A 23,996-nucleotide genomic window follows, 5' to 3' on the forward strand; every position below is an offset into this window, starting at 1 on the left:
ACACATTCTCCTGACAAAATAACATAACCTAAGCTGTTGTGAGCCGACTTTGACCTTGTAGTATAACGGACAGACATACGAGGTCGAAGTCTCCCGCCGCTTAATTAAACGATTAATGTAATCTCAGATGCAGTTTATGCAAAAAAATATATAATATTATACACCTACACACTTCTCACACAGAGGCACAAACATCCTCCAGCTGTAACAATACAGTCTGGGGCTTTCTCGCGCTTTATTTCTCACATCCCATTGCACACACATTCACAAACTGACACACACATAATACACATCCCCCTGTCCCCCAGCTGTATAGCAGTTTATAGGCTGGGGCTTTCTGGCACTTTATTTCTCACATCTCACTGCACACCTGGCGCCGCACAGGCTCACAGACACACAACAAGTCTTGTTGTCTTTCATTGGAAGGTATAATAACGCATTCAATCTTGCCCCAGAAAACAGATGCTACGATAATTGCTAATTTCAACTCATCAGGAAAGAAGATATTTGAGCATGTTGTTTTATTCATCAGTTGCCTCACCTCTTACTGTCCATCATTGGCCTTTTTTTTTTTTTTTTAACTGAACTGTACATACACACGAGGCAGCCTTTTTACAACTTGGGTAGTAAATAAATACCTGGGTCCAATTTGAAATAGAAAACCGTGTAAACCATTTTTGTGAAAACTGATAGAGGGTAAAGCGAATTCTGTTTTCATTTAACAGCAGAAGCTCAGAGAATCCGCCTCAGAAGGCAGCAGCCCCAAACCGAGCATAAAGCGAAAAGGCATCGGTGCTGAGCTGTTTCCTTCCTTTTTAAGGAGGAGAAATTAATGGCAGGAGACAGGCAGAGAGTCAGGGATGCACCGAAGGGTGTCAATATAGTACAAAATTGAATTAAAGTGTAATTAGGGAAATCATTACCTGACACTTCTGCAGTGGGGGATTTGCTTAATTTACTGAACAATCCTTCAGTGAATGGACTGTGCCTTAGAAGATTTTTATGTCAAGGGTGACTGAGTGCCTGTAAGTGGTAGAGGATGAATTTATAATGCAATACTTTAATAATGGAACACAGATTCAATCACGTTTGCTGTTAAAGTGTTTATATAGTGTAAAAGATGGGAAGTTGGCACTGACATCTGCCTTTTAATCTTGAGTTGAAGTCTACTCAACTATGTGGGTCAGTGAACTCTCCGCGGATGCTTTTAAAAAGCAAGTCATGAGGTTCTCTGAGATCGTATTATGTGACAATCTTGTACGGCACATAAATCCTTCCGTACATTAAATGTCTGTCCTCTATTTTTTTTTTTTTTCAGTCAAGTAGAATAGCATTAAGTTCAAGATTAAATTTAAACAGGCAAAACATGCTATGGCAGCTATTCAAGCTACAAAAAGAGTGTGTACAATTACCCAACTAATAAATCGTTTTTTTTTTGTTTTTTAACTGGAAAGTCAGACGAAACCATCATTCGATGGCCGAAATAGGCAATCGCAGACACATTATTGTGCAGTGAGGTAACCAACAGACATGTTAGCCTACATGATGGTACCCGACCTGACCAATCTTTACAACAGACATGATAATAGATACAAAAAAGAGGGGCTGGACCATGGGGTGGAGGTATATGACAACCAGAGAGAGGACCTTTAACAAACAATGACATTGGAAGAGACCCATCATTGTAAGTAAAACACAACACATACACAGAATGCAATTTTTTGGAACCTCTAAGCCTAAACAGAATATGTTCTGGAGCGGGGAACTTTTAAATAATTCACTAACTCTTCAGTGCGAGAGTTGCGATTGGTGATAATACGTTAAAAAGATTTATATATATCTATATGGGTAATTATGGGAAATAAACCGCAGACTCAGGGGTTCAAGAGTTTGCACTACTGATAGGGAAGGGCAATAGAGAACAGCGTGATCAGCATGAATTGGAGCAAGGCATTTACCACAGAAACAAGTTACATTAAGGGCCTGGCATGGAACCCAGGGGGATGCCCTAATTTGGGAAAATACAAATGAGGAAGACAAAACCAAGCTAGACCCAGTCAGTTTAAGCTGACAGAGACATTGCAAATACCTGTGTTAGGTCTGTGGAGTCAAACCAAGGTGAGTTCAAGTGTGTGAAACACCTTGGCCGGTAAATAAGCATTAGTCCATACATTTTAGAACGCCACTGGATATAAATCCAGAAGCACCGTCGGTGACATTGCTGAGTGCTGTACACTGATCATTTTTCCTGGCTAAACAAAGTAGCAACGCAGGAGTTGCATGACCGCAATTAGCTACAGCAGGTCCCTATGGGGGAAAGATTTATAGGCAGGTGCATGCATTTGTGTGTGTTTCACAGTTTCAGCGTGTGTGTGGTGCCATTATTCTCACTGATCTTCATTTGTTGCTCCTTATCAAGCAATTAATTTATGCATGCCAGTTAAATATAAAACCAGGAGCAAAACCTTGTGAGAATATTAGCACAGGGAAAGGAGCTGGAAGGGTGTCAACATCTGCTCCACTTACAAAGCCAATGACGCTGAATATATGACTTTATGGGCTCTTAGTGGCAGTGTTACATGATGTGCTGTTTTATTCTTTATTACATATTATTTGGCATATTTATCCCCTTTTGGGACATTAATGAAATATGGCTGCATCGTTTTGATGTTTGCCTGGATTGCTCTTTTTGGAATGTTTCTGCGGATAACAACATCATGGATTTCTTAACATAGTAATAATGAAAAGATGTGAGCACATGTCAAACGGGATGCAAGTAAAAAGAGGCTAATTGAGGGAGGGTGAAGGCTCTTGGAAACAAAAATATTTCACAGTGCAACTTTTTTGCACTGTGAAACATGGCTAATTATCGAGAGCAGGGATATGGCCAGAATGTGAGCTGTTGCTAATGATGCAGCATGAAATAAAAAATAAAAGGTGTGAAAAATATGACCTTCAATATCACAAAGTAAACAACCACCAGTGAGGGAAAAATAAAAAAATCAATTCTATTTTAAAAACCTGTGCACTTAATTGTATACAGTGACGAATGCTTTACATTAACCTCAAATTAGATTCTATTGTGGAAAATTACCTAAGGTGAACCTACACTTCATAACACAATAGTGTGAATGTGGCCAGAGCAAAACTTCTCACCACCTCTTGTTTTTTTTTTCCATCTCCAATTCAAAGTTCTGACAGCTTAGTTCTAGCAGTCGACCTCCTCCGTCAGGCATTTTCCCCACAACGACCTCGAATCACAACATCCCGGGTTATTTCGTAAGTGTTTGTGATCGCATGTAATTTGGATTTGTATTTTTTTCCCCCCGCACAGTCCAGTGTTGATGGCAGCTGATGAGGTCTTACAGAGCCAAGCCTTTCATTCTCCTGACAGCATGTCCCCAACAACATCTGGCCACGCCTGACAGCCAAACACACACACACACACACTGAATAAACTATATTTAACCAGTTTTGTCTGCCTTACTGCTGCATTAGCTCTCACCATTTGTCCATCTGCAGTCCGTCCATTGAATCTCACTGCAGTCTGTTGTGTGCCATTTAAACCCTCAGTGCTGTACAATCACATCATCTCTGATAAAGTAATGATATTTATGAGATCATACCAGAAGCAGAATCAAAACAAATTAAATATCGCCATGCAAATAAAACGCGACTATCATTGTATAGGAAAACAAGATGTAGTAAAAGATGTAGCATTTGCCAGCTTGATGATGTATGACTGAAAAATGAATATGATTCCATTCCATTAGGATTCTGCTACATTTCCAGCCTCAGCCAGAATATCTCAAACATATCCTGCAGTAAGTGCCTGAGCAATATCCACAATTTGTTAAAGTAATGATTTCTGAATCTTTTTGAAATTATTACACCGAGGTGATTACAACACAGAATTAATGTGAGAGGAGAAGGGTAAAAATTCAAAGCTGTCAAGGACATTGGTTAATTTAACCCCAAACGTAGAAGTCTCCCTGTCTGTGTGGAAAAAAGTTTGCATCATTAAAACAAGAGTTAGCTAGTGCAGCGTTGTCCCCAAGTGGTGACCCATAATGAGGTCATTTGAGATCTAATGTGAGCAAACAGTGATCCTGAAATCTCTGCAAACATCTCATGCAGCACATTCCAACTTTTCAAAAGTCCAATATTTACCTCATTATCTACTGGATTTTGCTCGCTCACAATGCTCTCATGGCCCTGCAGCTCTTGGAGAAGTAATGCCGCCGTTCTCATCCCCCCCCCCTTCCCCCACACTTCAACATTTTAAAACTACATCAAACTAGCACTGCCATGCAGCTTCTCTTGAATTGTCAGTACCTCGGCTACACCCATGCACGGTAGAACAACTTTGAGCTGTGTATTGCTAAGATGCAAAGGATTTGTAATCAAGATGTTCTTCAGCACTGAAATGAGCATTAAAACAATGAAAAGCAGTCCCTCCACTTTTCCTCTATTGTGGACAAAAACAGAAATAATCACTGGTTGTGTTAAACAACTGTGCAAGTAATGTGGTTAAACAAGTGATTCAGCTGCCAAACTCAAGTAGATCGTACAATGAAAACAGACATTGGCATAAAGCCATGCCAGCACCTGTTTCTTAGGTATTAACATGTTCGGTTGCTTATGGAAACATCACAGCCACAATCTTATAGTTACCGTCATTGAAATAGCACGCACAAAATCACATGTTTGTTTTTCTGCGAATACTGGGCAGAGTGTTGGATGATTTAATCGAGGGGAAAAGTCCTGATATTGCCAAATTTATCACAAAACAAAAGCAGTACGAAAGAAGTTGACATTTTGCACTGGGTAATTGAAAATGCTGATCCATGGGGGGGGAATCAGGGCATTGCAAAAGTCATTATTCCATCCACTGGGCAGGAATGTTTGTACCACAGTCGGGAGTCGGTCTGCTTCCAGCCTGTTGGACTGAGCCACTGTTCATTGGTAATCTTAGGCCAAAGCACTGGTGTCTGTTGAGACGTCGCTGCTTTACTTACATGGTTTTGGACTATTAGGGGCTGTGTGGGACATGCTATACATACAGATTGTTTGCATATTTGACACTTCAACTAATAAAAGCAGTTGTTTCTGAAAGGTTTCTGTTACTTTAATACCACATACATATATCCTATCAAATTAAATCACTCCTTTGGAACACCAAGCTTGTTATTTTACAGGGAGAATTGTCTTTGTGTGCAAGTCAGTATCAACTGATACTACAAAGCCATCAGGACCATTTACATACTGCGATGAGACTGATGGGCGAGCAATAGCAGTCCAGTTAGGCTTGTGTACAAAATGTGGCCCAAATGGAGAGGATTGGAGCAGAGTGCTTAGGGTATTTCAGCTGGACACTGTACAAGACTAGAGGCTGTTGGCGGAGTTCATTTATCAGCAGCCAGTTGCCACAGGCAGAGGCTGGGTCTGTTCTATTCCCGACCTATGTTCTCTCTAAACCAAGACAATGTCCTACTAACACTGGGTTTTATTCCAGAAAAAAAACAGTCTCTCTTTATCACTTGTGAATGGTTCACGTTTATTTCTCCAGAGGGAATGAATTGTCACTGGGGCCCCCTGCAAATGCATGGAGGGGGAAGGACTCGGAAGAGGTAAGAGCAGAAGAAGTAGAAGAAGAAGGAGGGAAACACATCACTAACAGGGTTAATACAAGGGACAGTGCCAGCCAAGCAATCTGTTTGTTCCCGATAAGCATTCACAGCATGGTATATGAGATCCTTAACCACATTCAGCCTAAGTGGACAAACAAAAAACTGATTGCAAAGCTATAAAAGGTAAGCAATTGTGCTCATCACTGAGAAGGGTAATGTACTTTGGGTTATGGACTTCTCAAAGCAAATAATTTCAATGAAAAATGACAATTATGTGATCAGCAAATACAATTCTAATTTGCGAAACGTATTAACAAAAAAAAGTGTGTCAACAAAATCAAGAGCTCTATCAGGAACAAAATGTTCTCACACACACAGACACTGAAAATCAGTCACAACAATGTGATACAGAGGAATTAACAATCAGTGAGATTACACAAGACAGCCTTGTGAGTCAGAAATGATTCAGTGCCAATAATGCCGCCATCTATAGCAGGATAACAGAGCATGTCAGAATTAAGCATTTTCCAGAGAAGCTTCAATCATACTTATTTTTATAGTTTTCTGTGATATCTTTGTGATACGCAGACATGCAAATGTCTGGTTTGGGCAACATACGCTTATACATATTTTTCAATTGAGAAGGTTTTTTATTGGAGCATAGCTATGATCTGCATACAGCAGAGATCGAAATCTCAGCTCCTTTAATGCTCTCTATACACACACCGTATTGGATGGAGTGAACATTCAACAATGTGATTGACTGATTCAATACCTGTCTCTGTATTAAACTCACAAATACTGATACAAATGTAAGAATAAAGTGTACCTGCTATAAGCACAAGGTATTGACGACCAGACATACAATAGTGGAGGTCGCCATCTACTTGTTAGCCCAGTGTTTTCCCACTCAATAAAAATGCAATAATGTTTACTCCTTACTATGCAATACAGTGTACATTTCAATCTCTCAAGTTAATGGTTTTTCCAAATGGAGTGACCACATTTGCACATAACAATTTTGCTGCAGCAAATGAACTCAACTCCCTGATGAGGTGCAAAAGTCTACAGCCGAGAACAATTTCACGCGGGCTCCTTGCATCACATACAAACACAACGGCATGCACGTACCCACCCACCCACCAGCGGTCACCACATTTTTTACGAGCTTTTCCTCGTGGGGAGAGGTCAACGCATGTTATTATTCCTCGTTCTTGTCCGTATACGCTCGCTTTATACATGCTCCGTTTGCAAGAATTGGTAGTGATGATTGTGCCATAAGCAAATCACAACATAAAGCTTACAAAGAAATAAATAGTACAAGAACATGATGGAAAAAAAAATGGAAATAGTGCCAGAAACCCTGACTTACAAGTGTGTGCATAATAGAAACTCTCTCCGAACACAGAGCAAGACACGTGTGCCCGAGTAATGCTCAACCTGTGAGTGCATGCCAACCCTAACCCAGCTGCCAAACCTTGATTTTCACCCGGTAGAAAAAGCATACAAGATCAGGCTTGTAGCATCACATCATACACGGCACAGACAAATCAAAAGTCGCACTACTGTCCTTCAGAACCAGATACCATGGAGTGGAAAGGATAACATTTGCCTGCTCTCCAGTCAAAATTTTATGCCAAGATGGAAACTGAGCTAAGGAAAACATTTGACGGCTTATAGAGCATGCGTCTACCACTTCAGACATTTTGTACTGTCAACATTACAATATTTGTCCAATAGTTGGACTCACTGCTCACTGGATTACCATGAGCAATTTTCCATTGTCACAAATGCTCCAGTGACCTGCAAAAGAGCGGAAGAATGACACTCGTTCAGTGGTGCACCTAAAGTCATCACGACTGTCACGGCCATTGGGGTTGAATTTGATTAAGGCTTTCAAGACGTATTGGCCTGCACAGTCTTGTGGCAAGGGGGGGTTGAAGAAGACGTGACATTCATACATTAAAAAACATTAATTTCCGTCGCAGTGACGGCAAATGCCTGACGACAACATGCATTAAGTCCCAATTAGTCAACAGAAGTGCCAACAAGAAATACACAACTAGAAAACACAGACACATGCAAAACGGATTCTGACCTGGCCTTTGCTGTTGCACTTCTTTGGGATAAACTCTCTGATGGCTGTTCTTCCATCAGCATGGACATGAGTCCACGGCTCGTGTTCGCCAGCTCTGTTGAAAACAAATGCACATGGCACAGGAGAGGGGAGCATCAGCGGTGAGTTTTTTACAACAGGGAGGATAAAGCGGTAGACACAAGGGGGAGCTCCGTAGAGGGAAAAAAACAACCAGGATTTGCAAAATTCTGCTCTATTTAGTTGTGCTAATATTAAATGAAATATATTCAGGCCAAGAAAAATAAAAAAAAATGACGTGCCTTTTAAGCTTTGCCTGCTAAATATTCACTGATCTAGTGCTGTAAGAAAATACAATGCTGAGTCAAAACAAATAGTTTGTGAAAACACGACACAGCTCAGTAAAACAAATAAAAAAAAAAAGCAATGCAAATAGAGTGCCAATTTAACTCTGGTTTAAGGTGCCAATACGATCAATTTGCAATACTTCTTAAAAAAATAACTTTAAAGGGACACTGTGTAGTATTTATGGGTTTATATGACCCAAAATCCACTTTTTTATATTATGTGCTCCTGCATTGTCTCGTCGCTGTATAGTAGTTTTTGTTTCATTTTCGTAGTGTTTCAAAAAGTCATGTAAAATAACATGGTCACGGGCCGCTGTTGCATTGCCACTGTTAGCAGCGAGACGCCATGTTTTTACTGGAGCCTGTATAGAGAAACCAGAGATAACAAATCAAGCATCACTTTACTTGTAGCGGAAGTCCCGCTTAGAACGCTAACACAGTATGACAAAAAATATATCAATTAATTTCGCTATCTTACATGTCTAAGACCAGTGCTAATACATATACAAAAGACACACTTATACATCTGAATAAATACTAGAACCTCATCTGCTGACACGGAGAAAGACGACGAGGATGACATTTGACCGGCTGAGGATACCGTAGCGCTCAGGGAAGGGAGGGGGTGAGCAGAGGAGCAGTTTGTTGGTGTAAATTTCAGCCTCTCCTCTAAATGTCACTATAAACTACTTACTTCACCTTTAAGTAGAAGTTGTATTATCATTTCAAACAAGGGATAGCGATTTCAACCAACTAACTTGCACAGATTGTTTCAAGTGTAAACTGCCTCACTCACAGCGTACATGGATGGTTCAAGTAAAAAGGTGAGTGTCGAGCAAACACCATGTTTACACAGACTCTGAGTGTACGGTGTGGTTAAAGGTATTAGATATTTATTTTATCGGGCTGTACTAAACAGCTCAGTTAGATATGCAATGTCGGCAAAGGTATGGAAATGTCACTCCAACTAAAAAATGTATCCGATACATATTAACATAAAGGGGATGGGAGGATTGAATGGCAGCCCCTCCAGTCAACATATAAGCAGCATATTCCCTGTGTAAGCCTGGAGGACAGTGACATATCATTTATGCAGAATATAGGCTCTTGCCCTCTGGCAGACAACATACAGTGCATCTCCCAACTGTAAACTCAGCCATTTTAAAAATGTATTTGTATACTTCTGTCAAACTTTGAAACAAAGCTGCGTGAGACTGCAGGGATTGTGCAATCGTGTCATGGTGTTTTGTTGCTACTGGGTGCATGCAATATGCAAAATGTGCAATATTTGCCCTGTGCAAAGTGTATTGTGTGCCATTTCTCAGTGTTGCGATTTGGTACAGACAGTGTTTTTTTGTTTTTTTTTACTATAACTTTGGAGGTATTTTGATGGCACAGCACTTGAGTCCAAGACAAATTTCACCCATGAGGATAATAAAGTGTATTGTATTGTATATGGAAATGGGCTCCACTGGATGACAGCAGGTCTGCATAATTGCCTAGTACAAAGAATTTATCCTGCACATGTTAATCAAGAAGAATGCCTCCAATGTAAGGCTTGCCCAATTAGGTATGATTAACCCACATGTGCAGAGTTGTTGCATGGAAAAATGGTGCTGATGAATATAGACCTACATTCTTCACTTCATTTAAATTAACTGATTAAATCCACATGACCAGTACACCGGTGATGAATCCAAAACCCAGGCAGTAAAACAACAAGGAAAGAGGGAGGGAAAACTTACCGTGAAGGTCATGCAGGGAAAGTAACCTCCTGTTGGAACATTGCACACAAGGTCACAAGAAGAACCAGAGAGAGAGAAACACAGAAACATGGGAGTGACACAATTAGGGTCAGGTGTCGGTTGGAAAACAGGAAGTAAAGCTAGTAGAAGAAAGGTCAAAATGACAGGGTAAAACAGGTAGTTGAACAAGACAAGTAAATGAATGTAGATGCATGCTAGACCATAAAAAAACCCTCATATGTAATTCAAAAATCTGAGTAGAACAGCTTAAATGTCCAGAAAGTCTCACAGGGGCGGACCATGACACAGTTAGCTGACCTTATTCAATCTCACTACAATATACCCAAGGCCACTGGGGCATGCATTTTGCTTCTTTTCGGACAGCAGAGATATTCTACCCTGCTGCTGTCACTTTGCAATAGTTTAAAGCGTGAGAAGCCCCAAAGTCAACGCCGACTACCAAGTGACGCACTGAATTCGCCCCCGACGACGAGCAGCGGCGTGCGACGCACAAGCAAACGGACCCGTGTTACAGCAGCGGCAGTGCTGTTCGACGAAGAGGCTCAAGCTTCCCTCATCTCCCGACACTTATGTCACTGAATATTTGAAGACCAGATAATGACATCTTAGACCCTTTTACCAGCATTAAATGATGTGCAACTCAGCAGCGCGGTGGCTGCCTGGTGAGGAGCACAGCAGTCCCGGCAGTCTCGTGCTGACTCTGAACACGGCTTGTCTGACAAGTGATTTGAGAGATTTCTTCTCATTAGGTACAACCATGGATTAAATGACAAAACAGTTTTGATTTCTGCTTTGTATTAATGTTGGTAGAAAATAATGGATCGATTGATTAACTCACTGACTACAATCACTCCATATAACATTTAAACATGCGTGTTTACATTTCCCCTTTGAAGAAATATACCACTTTTCTGGTCGCTCGTACTTGTATTCAGTGGTTTGGCTTTATTTTGAGACAGTTATGGGTTACTCTTAGTGCAGCCTTGATTCTCGACATGCCATTGAAGAGCAAGAGCTTTGTTCACGCTGGGATATTTTTTTCTGTGAAGTTTATTTTTGAGGGTGGTTTCTCCAGTGCTGCTGTCAGCTTTGTTTTCATACTTCAATAAATGGCCCTTGTTCGTCTTGTGTATGTCCATCTTATTAGACTTTTCCAGTTGCACTTCAAGTTTAGGTAATTTTTCAACTAATTTTTGTTTTGTTCTTGCAAAAGAACTCCAACACTGCTTGTTCATTATGTAACAACAGGAAAGAAAATAAATCACGAATCTTTCTATATTGTACAGTGTGTTATTATATTCTACGCAGATATACTTTACACCATCCACGCAAACAGCTGCCGTGTGTCTGAAATGGCAGGTCATAATGCACTTTGCACATTTTGTGCTAATGCGTTTTATTTTCACAGAATTGTTTTTTTTCACAGATAAATAAGAAAAAATGTCACATTTGTCATTACGAATAATTATCTAAGGTGCCTTTGTGCGCGCACGGACACGAGATTGATGTAATGTAATGTCTCGAGAAGGCCTTTTATTATTGGTTATTATTTATTTTGTGCATAAAACAAGCTGTACTTGTACCAAAGTGTTTAAACCTGTATGAAAAAAGTCAGCAATTTCATGTAAGAAAACCAACATGTTGCATGGATGTATTTGCTGTTGCACCAGACAGAAAGCCATGAAATATTTGATTAGAACGTATACATTTCTTATTATTATGAAAGAAACTTGAATAATAAAGTCATGCTTGTCTAACAGAGATAAAAAAAAAAAAAATAACAATGATTAAGGCAAAGCCAGAGGACTGGACCAAAGCCTCAGCATATCCGTAAGATGATTAATGGCAAGTTGTGTGACCCAGATGAGCAATAAGTAATGCAGATATGGAATGCAGCTTTGTCAGACTTTTGGCTTTTTAATCGCCACATTTATGTGCGCCTCTGACCCCGGCTGAGATATGCGCTGCGCTCAACATTAAGCATGGACAATTCTCGCCTTTCTGCAACGGACTGGTGGCAATTCATGATTTAAAGACACTCAGAGGGAGTTAACTGACATCCGGCACCACTTAGCGCTCCATATCCAAAGGTAGATGCTCAGCCACCCGAAGCTTGTAGGAAGATTTATTTTTGAGCACAGACATGCATGCATATACGGTTTTATCCAGCACCTCTAAATGTATAGTAAACATGATTTTTTTCACTATCCTGTGGAGAGGAAAAAAAAACAAGTAAAGCCAAAACTGCTGTGACAGAGCACTGACAAAGACTGTCAGGTTTTCAGGCTAATTAAAACCTCAGCTTCACTCTGTTCCCTGATCACTCCTCACAAAGACTCTTGAGTGGCATCAATGAGCACGCTCAGGCTTAAGTGAATGTTTACCTTCCCTAATGACTATCTGTCTCAGAGCTGAGTAAATGCGACTGCTTTCATCTTCTCAACCACTCGTTTGGAGCTTATGCACACTCACACAGAGATGAGACCCCAGCCCGAGGTCTGTTTACCAGATGTTCGTCAACACGAAAGACCATTTGTTGGTTATTTTTCCACCACGCGTAATGATTGTTCGACAGCACGGCAGCCCAGCGGTGCCCAGTGTTAACAATAAGACAATGCTAGTTTGACTTTACACCTCCTTTATGTCCACTTGAAGCTTCACACCAACTCCTGAGAGGTGGGTGGATGAAGGAAGGTGAAATGGTGGCATGTGTGAGTGTTAATAGGGAAAGTCTCTGTATCTGTGTTTGCCATGTGAAGAAGGATGACCAAGTCAGGGTGTTTTCTAATCTAGGCACATGGGAGATTATTGCCCTTAAGGCTTACTGCCAGAAAGACTCTGCATGTAGTTAATGTTGTGTAAGAGATTGCACGGCTAAAAAAAAAATCCCGGTACATCTCCAGAAATGCTTTGTTATGTACAGTACCGTGAAAGGTCTTTGGTCACCATTAGGTTTGTTGTGTTAGCAGTGCTCTGCGGTAATAATTCCCCAATCACTTTATTAGAGCACACATCCAGGAAATACAGGTGGAAAAGTATGCAGTTTTAAAAGGTTTCTGTCCGTTGCCAAGTATTTTGCGTGAGTGGAGCCTTCATTAATGGTACTTTTTAAAGCTCACATAGAGTGGTCCTGTTGCACATATATGTTAATTATGGAGGTCTACTTACATACATTAACTTGTTTTTATGGTCAAAAACCTCTTAGTTGCTGTAAACGAGCCGATAGAAATCCTCTTTTCTGACAGTGTTTCCCAGCCGCGAGATTTGAGACTCAACTCTCTCACCCAGAAGACAGAGTCTTGTGATTGCCCAGTACCCAGAAGTGACATATTCAGCACACCCGCTCTCAGGAGAGCAGGTCCCCCCTCTGGAACGGTGGATGCACTGCTACTCATTATCAAAACATTGTTTTAACAGTGTTTAAAAATAGCTCCCCGCTGCAGTCCCTTTTATGACTTTGCAGTCCCTTTTATGACCTGGAGTCAGACCCAGAGTCAGAAGACTCTGTCGAAACACCTCCACAACGGACATTCTTCTTCTTCTGCGGTTCAATGTACGCAACCGGATGTGCCCGGACTAGTGCCCGGAGCAGGACGATCTGCTGTTCCGGAGTACTGGTGTTTACATAACCGGACTGGGTTTTTTCAGACATCTCGCTGAGCCCGAGATTACAATAAAACACAGCGTTCTCAGCAGTGGCCGAACCCTTTGTTTACAGCATTAATTGGAACTTCTGGTCTAGGTCCGCTTTTAAACCTTTGTTTGTTAACCAACAAGCAGTCAATGAATTTAACTCAACATCTGTATGTAACCCTTAAGCATGATCCATCCATCTTCTGCCACGAAAATGAAAACACAGGTTTTACCTGTGACATCAGGGGTTCAGTTCAATTTAAAAACGGAATTACTTTTTTTGCCAAATGTCTTCCATTATGCGATTGAGAAATAACACTGTATGGTCATTCGAGAATTACAATAAAACTAATATAATGGTCAACTAAGACCGATTTGTGTGCATTGTACATGACTAAGCAACGATAAAGTGGAAGCCAAAAATAACCCTAAGAATGAATGCAGCAGTTTTGTTTTTGTACTACTAAACGAACAATGCTTCATGGAAGTCAGTTGAAATGCAATTATGTTGCCATCCCTGCAAAGTGCTTGTAATCTTTCAATTACCAAATTGTAAACCTCCACATGAAAAAGGACATCTGGGTGAATACATGCAGTTGCTATGGATGTCCTTGTGCTCTTTTTGGCGACCAAGGCCTCCAGGAAGATGTGGATCAATGCCTGTGATAGGTCATTGCTCAAGTATTGTCATGCTCACAATATCTGTACGCGTTTGAGCCATAATGAGCCCCATTCAGTGACATTCTATTACATTTTTGTGTTTTTGTTCACATATGGATGCTCATAGACATCAAGCACTGGAAGGAACATGTATGTTACATGAAATGGGAATAATGGCTCATTTCATTTCTCCTGAAAAATAAATTAACAAGCACATTTGTTGTGCGCACATACAAACGTCAACATATCTGTTTTATTTTTGCACAGCGAGAGCATGCACGAAAATGATGAATGATTTATTTGAAGCAGAAAATATAAGCTGCGGGGGCTCTGCTCACACTCTGAGTTTGGGGGCTCGGAAACAGAGAGCAGGGTTCAAAAAGCTGACTTAAATGCAACAGGAATCCATGGAAGTAATGAGCCAAGACACACCGTTAAAAAAAAATAAAAAAAATAAAATCATATTTAATTCAAGGATTCAAACATGTGCTTGCAGACAAACTTAAAATTGTCAACTACAGCACAGCTTAAGAATAGGCAGGTGGGGGGGGGGAAAGCCATATACGGACCAAAGAATGTCTGTTCCTATTAGGTAGCTGTCCATCAAGCCATAGCCGTCACAGCTCCAAGGCACAAGGGTCAGAAGCAAAAGGCACCCATTCCCATGAAGACATGATGATGAAACTGTGACAAATCAACTTATTATTTCACTCCAGATTCTGCAATTCGCCGTACCATGGGATTTCAGCTCCTCTTTGAGTTTGGGAGCGAGTGAATCTCGCGATTCAATGGTGTTCAGTCCTCTAATCCAAACTCCTGTATAAAACCCCTGCCTTTGAACATCTACAGAAAAGCAGCTGAAAGGCTGCACACATATCCCTCGCTGCATGCCGTTGCCTCTCTGATCCATCCGCTCGGTGTCCGATGGACACAAGGTGTGATATAGAGAGGGGGGGGGGGGGGGGATAGAAGAACTGATCTAATTACGTTTGCTGACAGTGAAAGTGATGATTATTCTGCAGGAAGAAAGGAAATTGAGAAGGAAGACAAAGGAGATGGGGTGGGGATTTCGAAGCATCATCATCATCATCATCATCATCTCTACAACCACCATTAAAGTTATTTTTAAGATAATTAAAGCAGTTTTTGTTGGATTCATTTACATTTATTATCTTTATACGTACACTTTTAACAATTAACATTTAATAGAATTACTCTTGTGTTACAATCAGTGCTGGGCAACTTACTCAGGAAGTGTAATTAGCTCCATAGCACTCCTTTAATATCACTTCAATCATTAAGTTAGTGAGGTACATTAGTTGATATTACTTTTGTAAATGATATACAGCAAGTTTCGTTCACTAAATCAATTAAAAATGATCAAAACAGACAACTGGTTACAGTATTAGTTTAATAATTACCAGTTTAATGCCTATTTCTTTAACTCAAACTTCCAGTATTCATTTTGGATTCCTATAGCAATTTTAACGAGGCAATGGAAAATAACTTAAAAGGGTCAATAAACAAAAGTGTCTATGAATTGTTTCCACCTATTCCCTCCTTTCTCTTATTAAATCTCATCCTATGTGACGTATATATACGAGTTAAAATAAAGGAATCTGACTGAGGCGCATAATTATGCCAATCGCCACATCCAGCCCGTTTCCCCTTCTCCTCCTCCTCCTCCTCCTCCATCTGAACACCTCCTACTCTCACTTCCTTGTCCCAGCCAACCGGGAGTGCGCTCGCTGCTGGAATAAATTAAATTGCTGCTCCACTGTGCAAGCGGGAGGGAGAGAGAGAGAGAGAGAGAGTGAGAGAGCGAGCGCCGCGAATGCCATTCACACGTTCCGTGCGCCGGGAGTCCAGTGCGCCCTGCATGCGCTCCGAGCGCGTCTCTCGAATCAAGAGCAGATCTGTGAGTGAGAGGACGGCAGCTGGAGATGCTCCCCCCGTATGTGAGGTTTTCATTCGGTCCGTGTGCGTTCACCGCGTAATTCCAAGGTCCAACGATGCATTTCAATCGTTAGTCTACATGGAGGTTTTTTGACGTGCGCTCCAGAAATATCGAGTCGGCTGCCACTCATTCCGTTGGATTGGACTTACAGTACAACACTGTGCGTCATCGTGGGCTGGAAATAATGCCACAGTGAGAAAGAAAAGGAGAAGAGTTCGCTCTGAGGAGGTTGGATGTCAAATTCTGTTTTTTCTCGAGCTCCGATGCCACTAATTCTGTTTGGGTCAAAGTCCTTAACGAGAAAAGTCCTTTTTCCCAATGCCGTCCCATCTGTGCGCCGAGCCGCATCCAACTTCACGGTGCTGTCTGGAAATCTTGCAGAGACCTGTCCCCAACATTCACGGATCACAATACTTAGAGAATACGGTAAAAATCAACAGCTTAATTGAAAAAAAAAATATATATATATATATAATAATAATAATAATAATAAAATGATAGAGAAGAAAATGATTATACTACAAACAGTTTGGTACACCATCCTAAATAATAGTGAATAAATAATGCATGTGTGTTTAATCTGCTAATACATTCACTGTAGATAGTTGACTAGTGCCCCATTGCCATGCTTTCTGACCCAGCACCACTCACAGCCTAAGCAAAATTACAGCCTCAATATTCTCCAGTGTTTCCCGTCTGCTCCAACTCTTCTCCCTCTTCTTCCACTCCTTCCCACCTCTCAGCAGGACTCATCCGGAGTGCAGGAGAATGAGGAGTCACCGGGGCCGGGGGAAGCAGCATGAGTGGCCCGTGCATCTCCATCATTGTTAGACTGACGGCTCTCATGTTTCTATGGAAGTGGTTAACACTAAGCCTGCTCCAGAGCTGGGTGTCAGTGGGGGCGGCCGACCGCACTGGGGCCGGCTTCAGTGGCTCTACTGGGCCCCTCGGCTGGCTCCTGTCGGACAAGGGTCCTTTTCAGCGCTCACAGGAGTTTGTTGATTTCACAGAGCGCTACCAGCTCGGGTTCAACACCAAGTACAAGATATACAGGTGAGAGACGGCGGAGAGCAGGGTCTCGCATGCGTGACGAGAAATGTTGAAATATGAAACCTGAGATAGATGTGTGATTCATGAAAGCCTGATGGAATTGACGCTCTGATTTTTGTGGTGCTCTGATTTAAGGAAAACAAGCCCCAGTATGTTTTGATCGAGTAAAGGCAAGAGATCATATACTAGACTGTTAGAGATACATACTGTGGGATGAGCACTGAGAAGATTACTCAGTGGAGTTTTGCATACAAATGAAAGCTCTGCATGCAATCTGCACAGATGCAAGCTTCCTTGGGGTGCAACCGCCTGCTTCCTCTCCTTTTTTTTTTTTTTTTTTTTTGTGGGCAGCCGAGACATATGGTCTGAATGTGATACAAATCCACGGATTGCTGAATATCAGTGGAAACTCAAAGTGAAGGTATACCGCAGGAGGGTTTGAGCAAAGCAGCGGGAAGTAACAGATATCTGACTGAGCCAGTTGATGTGTGACAGTGGGAAACAAGAATGGTTTCAGAAGTGTGTGGTATGATGTATAGTGTTTTTTTTTTTTCTTTGCTTAGACGCAGCAGGGTATTTTTTTTAAAAAGCTCGCGACAATGACATGTTTTTTTTCCAGGTTTTTTTTTTCGTTCTTTTTTTTGTACACGAAAGGGGGGAAATAAAAGCAGCATTTCAGCAAACACACTTCCATGAATTCTCAGCAGAAACTGTTTGTCAGATTTATGTTATAAAATGGTTTAAAACAACAACCAAATTTTGCTTTGAAGAAGTGTTTTTGGACCTAAAAGTATTTATTTTTCTTAATTTTTTTCTGAAGTAAATGCAATGATTCATGCAGACGTGTGAGCAGTAGTGCAAACCTGGACAGTAAATGAGATGCTTGGTTTGTTAGCGGTCTGTGTGTGTGTGTGTGTGTGTGTGTGTGTGTGTGTGTGGGAGTGGGAGCGTGTTTTTTTTTTTTTTAAATGCCGCTGATGCATTTGCAATGACTGATAAAATTCTTGACGGTGGAGGTTCACAATATAGTCAGACAGCATCACACACACATACAGATTATGAAAGTGCGAGGGCAATATCTCAATCTCTTAGTGCTTTTATCATCTGTTATGTACAAATTGTCTGCATACGCACGCACACAACAAAACAAAATCATTTCAGAATTCTGCACTTTCAGAATGATCCAAGCACCCATTATGAGACCATATGTCTGAGTGTGCATTATGCTCTGTGAGATGCTGTCTTACAATGGGGTGGGGGGGGTTATATGTTGGCCATTTGCCAGGTAAGTGTTTTGATTTTCCGCTGCTGTCGGGAGCATCCACAGCTGTGCAGTGCAGGAGCTGATGCCAGCTGAACAGAGGTTTGACTGACACTGGCATTTAGCTGCTGACAGGGTGACAATGCCAGGCAAAGATAGAGAATGTTGCGCTATTGGCATACCCTCATCCATCACTTCCTCCTTCCCTTGCTCTCAGTTGGCCTTGTCTTTTCATCTCTCAGGATGTCTCCATACCTTGTTTTTTTCCCTCCCCTCTCCTTTTTTTGGCTATTTTAAATTTTATTCTGCCCTATGAATGCACATGTAGTGGATGGCTACATTAACCCAGTTTTAAATAGTTTTGTTTGACCACTTTATTTTCCAACGCTACAGCTCCAAGCCTCTTTAGCATTCAGTAACCTACAGTGCAGACTAACGTTGACCCCTATCAGCAAATATTGGGCTATACGCAAGCTTGATGTTGTATCCTGCTTCCCCCTTGAGGTACAGTGACCTTTTCAATTTCCCCTGAATAGTGAAAGTAAGTTGGCTAATTATACCATACAAAACATTCATAGTAGAAGCTCAGGTGAAGAGGTAAAATATCTACATATTAAAAAGTGGAATTGGCTTGGTAAACAACTGCTGTCCATGGCTGAGCTGTCAAGGATGCTAGTTAAATGAGAACTGAAGAAATCACAGCTGCCTTCAAACTGCAGTTACTTTCTGAAACATCATTTGCATTGTCAAGCAAGCACCAGTGCTGTGCTTTCTCGCAGACCTCTTTTAGCATCAGTTACAGTCTCATTATTACTTCCTTGAAATCATCACTGTATTGTGTTGTGGTCCTTAGATCCAAAGGACAAAGCCCTGCATTGTGCACCGTGGAGGAACTTGGTCCTCACACGTATAGAGAATGCCGTACCACCAACACGCGCAAGCATCCGCAGAGAAAGAAATTAGTTTTAATTAACCACCAGGTTAAAAGAGGGTTAAATATGAACATTAAAAATCTCACCTCTGTCTCTGCTGTATTTCCACATCCATCTCACAGTTTTACTCTTTTCTCTATCCTCCCACTCACCATCCCTCCCTCGCGTACTCCCCTGTCGAATGATCTCAAAACAATTGCTCTCCCTCACTCATAAATATTCTCCAGAGCTCAGCTGGCCTTTCCCATTAGGGGGCATGAACGCGGAGTCGGGGCTCCCGGAGAAGAAGGGGCATGAGAGTTGTATCTCCCTCTGCTGGCTGGACTTTGCACCAAAACACCCCATAGACGTTTATTTAATGGAATTATTTGTAAAAATAAGTATGTATTTGTGTTTTGTGTGCGTAGAGAGAAAAAGAGAGTGAATATTCAGGGTAGAAGTGTTCAATTTCTCGTCTCGTCTTTGCTTTGCCCAACCACAGAGCCTTCCTTTGCAGCAGTGGAAGGTGAAGTTATGTAAAATGTAAAACAAAGAGAGAGGGAAAGATTTTCATACTGCAAAGCATCTTGCCAAAAAAAAGTGCTTTTCTGCTGTCAAGGTCTAGGCAAATTCAAAAATGGAATTTAATGGGTTCCAGAAACACAGAATGAAAGGTTTTAAGCAAAGAGGACAAACAGTTTGAATTTCCTCGTCCGACCGTCACACCTTTGTATAAGTAATTAGCATTTCTTTATTAAGTGCTGTTCTTCTTCGCACTGATAGCTTGAAATCAAATTAGGATGTTTCTTCATTTTTTCTTGGTTGCTCTTATCAGTAGGGCTGTAGCGATATGCGTATCGAAATCGCGATACTCAGAGCCACGAACCTGTCTCGTGGCGTGAGAAAACAGAATCGCGAAACTCCCAGTTATTTTTCCAGTCAGCCACATGATATGAGCTGTTAGTGCTACCAAACTTATTTTAATTAGGGGTGTCAAATTATCGTGTTAATTGTGATTGATTCATTACAGTCATCATTAACGCGCTATGTTTTTTAATCGCGTTAATCTCTTCTTTACTGATGTCCCCAGTTATCGGGGACAGCGTCAGACGCAGCGACAAAAGCGTCATAGAACCACGTCTAACTTTAATAAACACAGACATGCTGCATACTCACAGAAAGGTCAGAAAATCAGCTAAAAGCTCATATAAACCGTTCTTATGTTCACCAAACACAGTTAAAACGCAGATGGATCAAACCCGCGGGAGGTGAAAAAAAACGTAACAGCGCACATGTTTAAAAGCGGCCCCCGGAGCGTCAGAGTGATTATGTAAACAGCGGAGAATTCACAGATTCCAACAGTACCAATTTTATCAGTCTACGAACAAGATTCAAGAAATACAAGCGGAAATGTTGTCTTACCTTTGCTATCTATCAAAACAAGCTACTTCAACCAGAACAAAACTGCTTCTCATGAAGAACCACACTTCCCAGCATGCTTTGGGGACAAATCCCAGTATGATTGATCATTTACTTTGTATTTTTCAACAGTATTATTTTGTTACAGAAAAGAGAGAAATATTTGGTTATTTATTCATTTATGTTCAAATCTGTTCCAAAAAATGTGTTATTAAATGTTACATTAAGTAAATAAATATGTTTTTTTAAATTTAAAAAAAATCGTGGAATGTATCGAACCGTGGGTCAAAAATCGTGATATAAATCGAATCGTGAGTTTGTGTATCGTTACAGCCCTAGTTATCAGCACATCAGAGTTGGAATTGAGTGTTACACTGTGTGTGTGCGTGTGGGGGGGGGGAGAGAGATTAATTTAATAATTTAGAGGCTGGTTGTGTTTCAAAGCCATTTCTGCGAACGATGGAAGCTCTCGCTCCATGTCTCCTTTTGTGTAGCACCAGCCATATCCACAGACGGCAGCATATTACTCAAAATGTCAGCTCCTCCTTTATTCTTCTTCATGGACCATAACTTTTGCATCACGCCTCATCTCCCATGTCTTCTCCCCTCTTCGCTCCTGTCGGCCGACCGGCCCTGTTACATTGACTTCATTTGATAGAAGGAGTCGTCGCTCGTAATTATGGAGTGATTAGTGTTTCAATTATACACAAACATGTTTGTGGAGATGATGGGGTGCAGAGGCACGACACTACAATACCTGCACCGTGTAATCATGCCATTTTGATTTGAAAGAAGCCGGAGCCTTTTGTGCTTCATCTGTCTCGTGTTTATGGCTACGCCATGTGTGTTTTTGAAATGCTTTTGATGACACAAACACAGTTTAAAAGAGATTATAATATAGGATGCAGTGAATGAGGTATACAGCGGCATGAAGAATGAAGAGGAAAAACATCAAGGGATGCGCCACAATGCAGGGCAAGAAAATACAATACTCTGAGAGAACACACCTTAGAATACTTTAGGTGTATAATAGCATCTATAGCAACTACCCCTATACTCACTCTTTGTTTGTTTGTTTTCCAACAATTTTGCATTGAAAAAACCTCCATGATTAGGCATCAGCAGACATTTTGACTGACTCATTCAAGAGGATAAATACATGCCTTTATGCTTTATGCTGCCTTTAGAATGTTGCCTTTTCTGCTAATATGATTGCATATCAGTCAAGTCGCTGTAACGTACAAAGAATATTAATGTGCTTCTAAAGGCAGAAGAAAAAGACAGCAATCGAGTAAATATAGCTCTAAAGATTTGCAGGATTGGAAGTTATTGTTGAAGACGGCTCCATGAATCTCAATGACTACTTGCTTATCGTATTAGTTCAAAGGGGGAGAAGAAACTAATTGGTTTTGCCTAAATAAACAACATCTCCAGTCAAGACATGACATTGTTAAAGCACCATCATCCACCCATTAAGATGGCGGTCGAGATCCCGACAGTCAACCTTGTTTTCTTCACCTGTCCCTAACTTTAACCAAGTGTTTGTGCCTTTAACTTCCATATTAATCAAGTTGTAATGGCTCTTGACAAAACAGACAAAACAGTGCTGTCCTGGTGAGGAGGGCAGATCGATAAAACAAATTGATGAACTACTCATTTTGTTGTTCAGTTTGGAGGACTTGTAGGAAAGATTGGCCTAATTGTTTGTGGTGGGATGGAACGAGACGTGAAATATGGTCTCGCCCAATCAGGATTTCTTCGGGGGGGGGAGCTCTACTTTCACTATTGCTAATAAGAGGGGAAGAATAATAGTCACAGGACCTCGTAGGACTGGGCATCAAACACTTATTGCTCTGATTCAGTTGCTTATTGGAAAATACCTCGTCATTTGATATCAAATTTGACACCTGAGAGCTAATAAGCATGGTGCACTTTGATTTACCAATAGCCTCCACTGCCATTAATAGGCTTTCCAAGACATACAGGAAATAACACTAAATGCCCAGAGATGGGAGTCGCGTATATGCTTTGTTTCTTTTTGCATAATGCAAAAGAAACATTGATTGAATTGAAGAACATTGACAAACACTACAATGAATATGCATGGAACAAAACCAGATCCTGTCCAAGTTCTCCTTATTTTTCGTTCCCCAGATAATTTTAACTAATATTTTTTTAACTTTACACATGCATGCAATTAAGTTTAATTTATTCATTTATCCAACATTCATCTCTAGGAAAAAGGCAAGTTTGACAGATTAAAATATGATTAGGTGTTACAGAAATGAGCCAGGGACATGATATTATGCACAGATTTGGTCTTTTCATGACTTATTTTGTGATTTGGGTCACGATGGTTTGTCATCTTTAAAAAAAAGTGGGTCCCCATATACAGTGAGTCGTTTGGGAAACACCGTAATGGGCAATCTCCGAGCCCATCATCACTTTTTCTGACTACAAATAAGCCTCTGTGGGCAACAGGCAATATTTCTGAGTGTCTTTCTGTTTCTTCCTTTGCTACACTTTGTGTGCAGGCCATCTAGCAATGTGAGATAAGATACGCAGTTGAGAGAAGGCACAAGGATTTTTTTCTGTAAACTAGTAAGTTTTGAGCTACTTCTCATTCATCAGCTATTTGCATGTGAACAAAGATAATTCAAAGTCCACATGGATTGGCAAACCGAAGCCTGCTCATACTCCATGTTTGAAGAGATTACAGAACCAATAATATAGTAATATACAGAGCTTACTATAATTCCCAGTTTTAAATACTACAGTTCATTATTAATATTTATAGATACAAGTCGTGGTAAGGCATGTATTTATTTGGCCTAAAAATATACCTACTGTACTGGCCACTTTGCTTTTTTAGTGTCCACCTGTTCAGCTGCTCATTCACACAAATATAGAAATAGCCAATGGCAGCAAAGGTGATTATGGTGACTTTGAATGTGGCTCGGTTGTTGGTGCCAGATGGTCAGCAGGTCTGAGTATTTCACAAACTGCTGCTACTGGGATTTTCATGCACGATCTATCGGGTTTAAAGAGAATGGTCTGGAAAAAAAAAGAGAAAAGAAAATATCCAGTGCACTGCAGTTCTCAACAAGGCAAAAAAAAAAAAAAAATGCCTTGTTGATGCTAGAGGTCAGAGGAAAATGGCCAGACTGGCTTGAAATGATAGAAAGGCAACAGTAACATAAGTAAGTAACCACTCATCACAAATAAGATATGAAGGTGACACTATGGGGACTTTCGACGATATTGTGC

General features: G+C 40.8%; 1 protein-coding gene across 1 annotated transcript in view; it reads left to right on the plus strand.

Annotated features, from left to right (window-relative positions):
* Positions 1-16,329: 16,329 nt before the first annotated feature.
* The window catches only part of brinp3a.1 (bone morphogenetic protein/retinoic acid inducible neural-specific 3a, tandem duplicate 1), a gene marked incomplete at its 3' end in the record, with an annotated part of 54,291 nt that continues 46,624 nt past the window's right edge, over positions 16,330-23,996 (plus strand). The window contains exons 1-2 of the mRNA XM_083888537.1: positions 16,330-16,514; positions 16,835-17,141. Coding sequence (XP_083744663.1) covers positions 16,888-17,141 — 254 coding nt within the window. The 5' untranslated portion in view covers positions 16,330-16,514; positions 16,835-16,887. The remainder of the gene's footprint in view (positions 16,515-16,834; positions 17,142-23,996) is intronic.

Source organism: Microchirus variegatus (genome assembly GCF_963457635.1).
Source record: "Microchirus variegatus genome assembly, chromosome: 4".
NCBI classification, from domain to species: Eukaryota; Metazoa; Chordata; class Actinopteri; order Pleuronectiformes; family Soleidae; genus Microchirus; species Microchirus variegatus.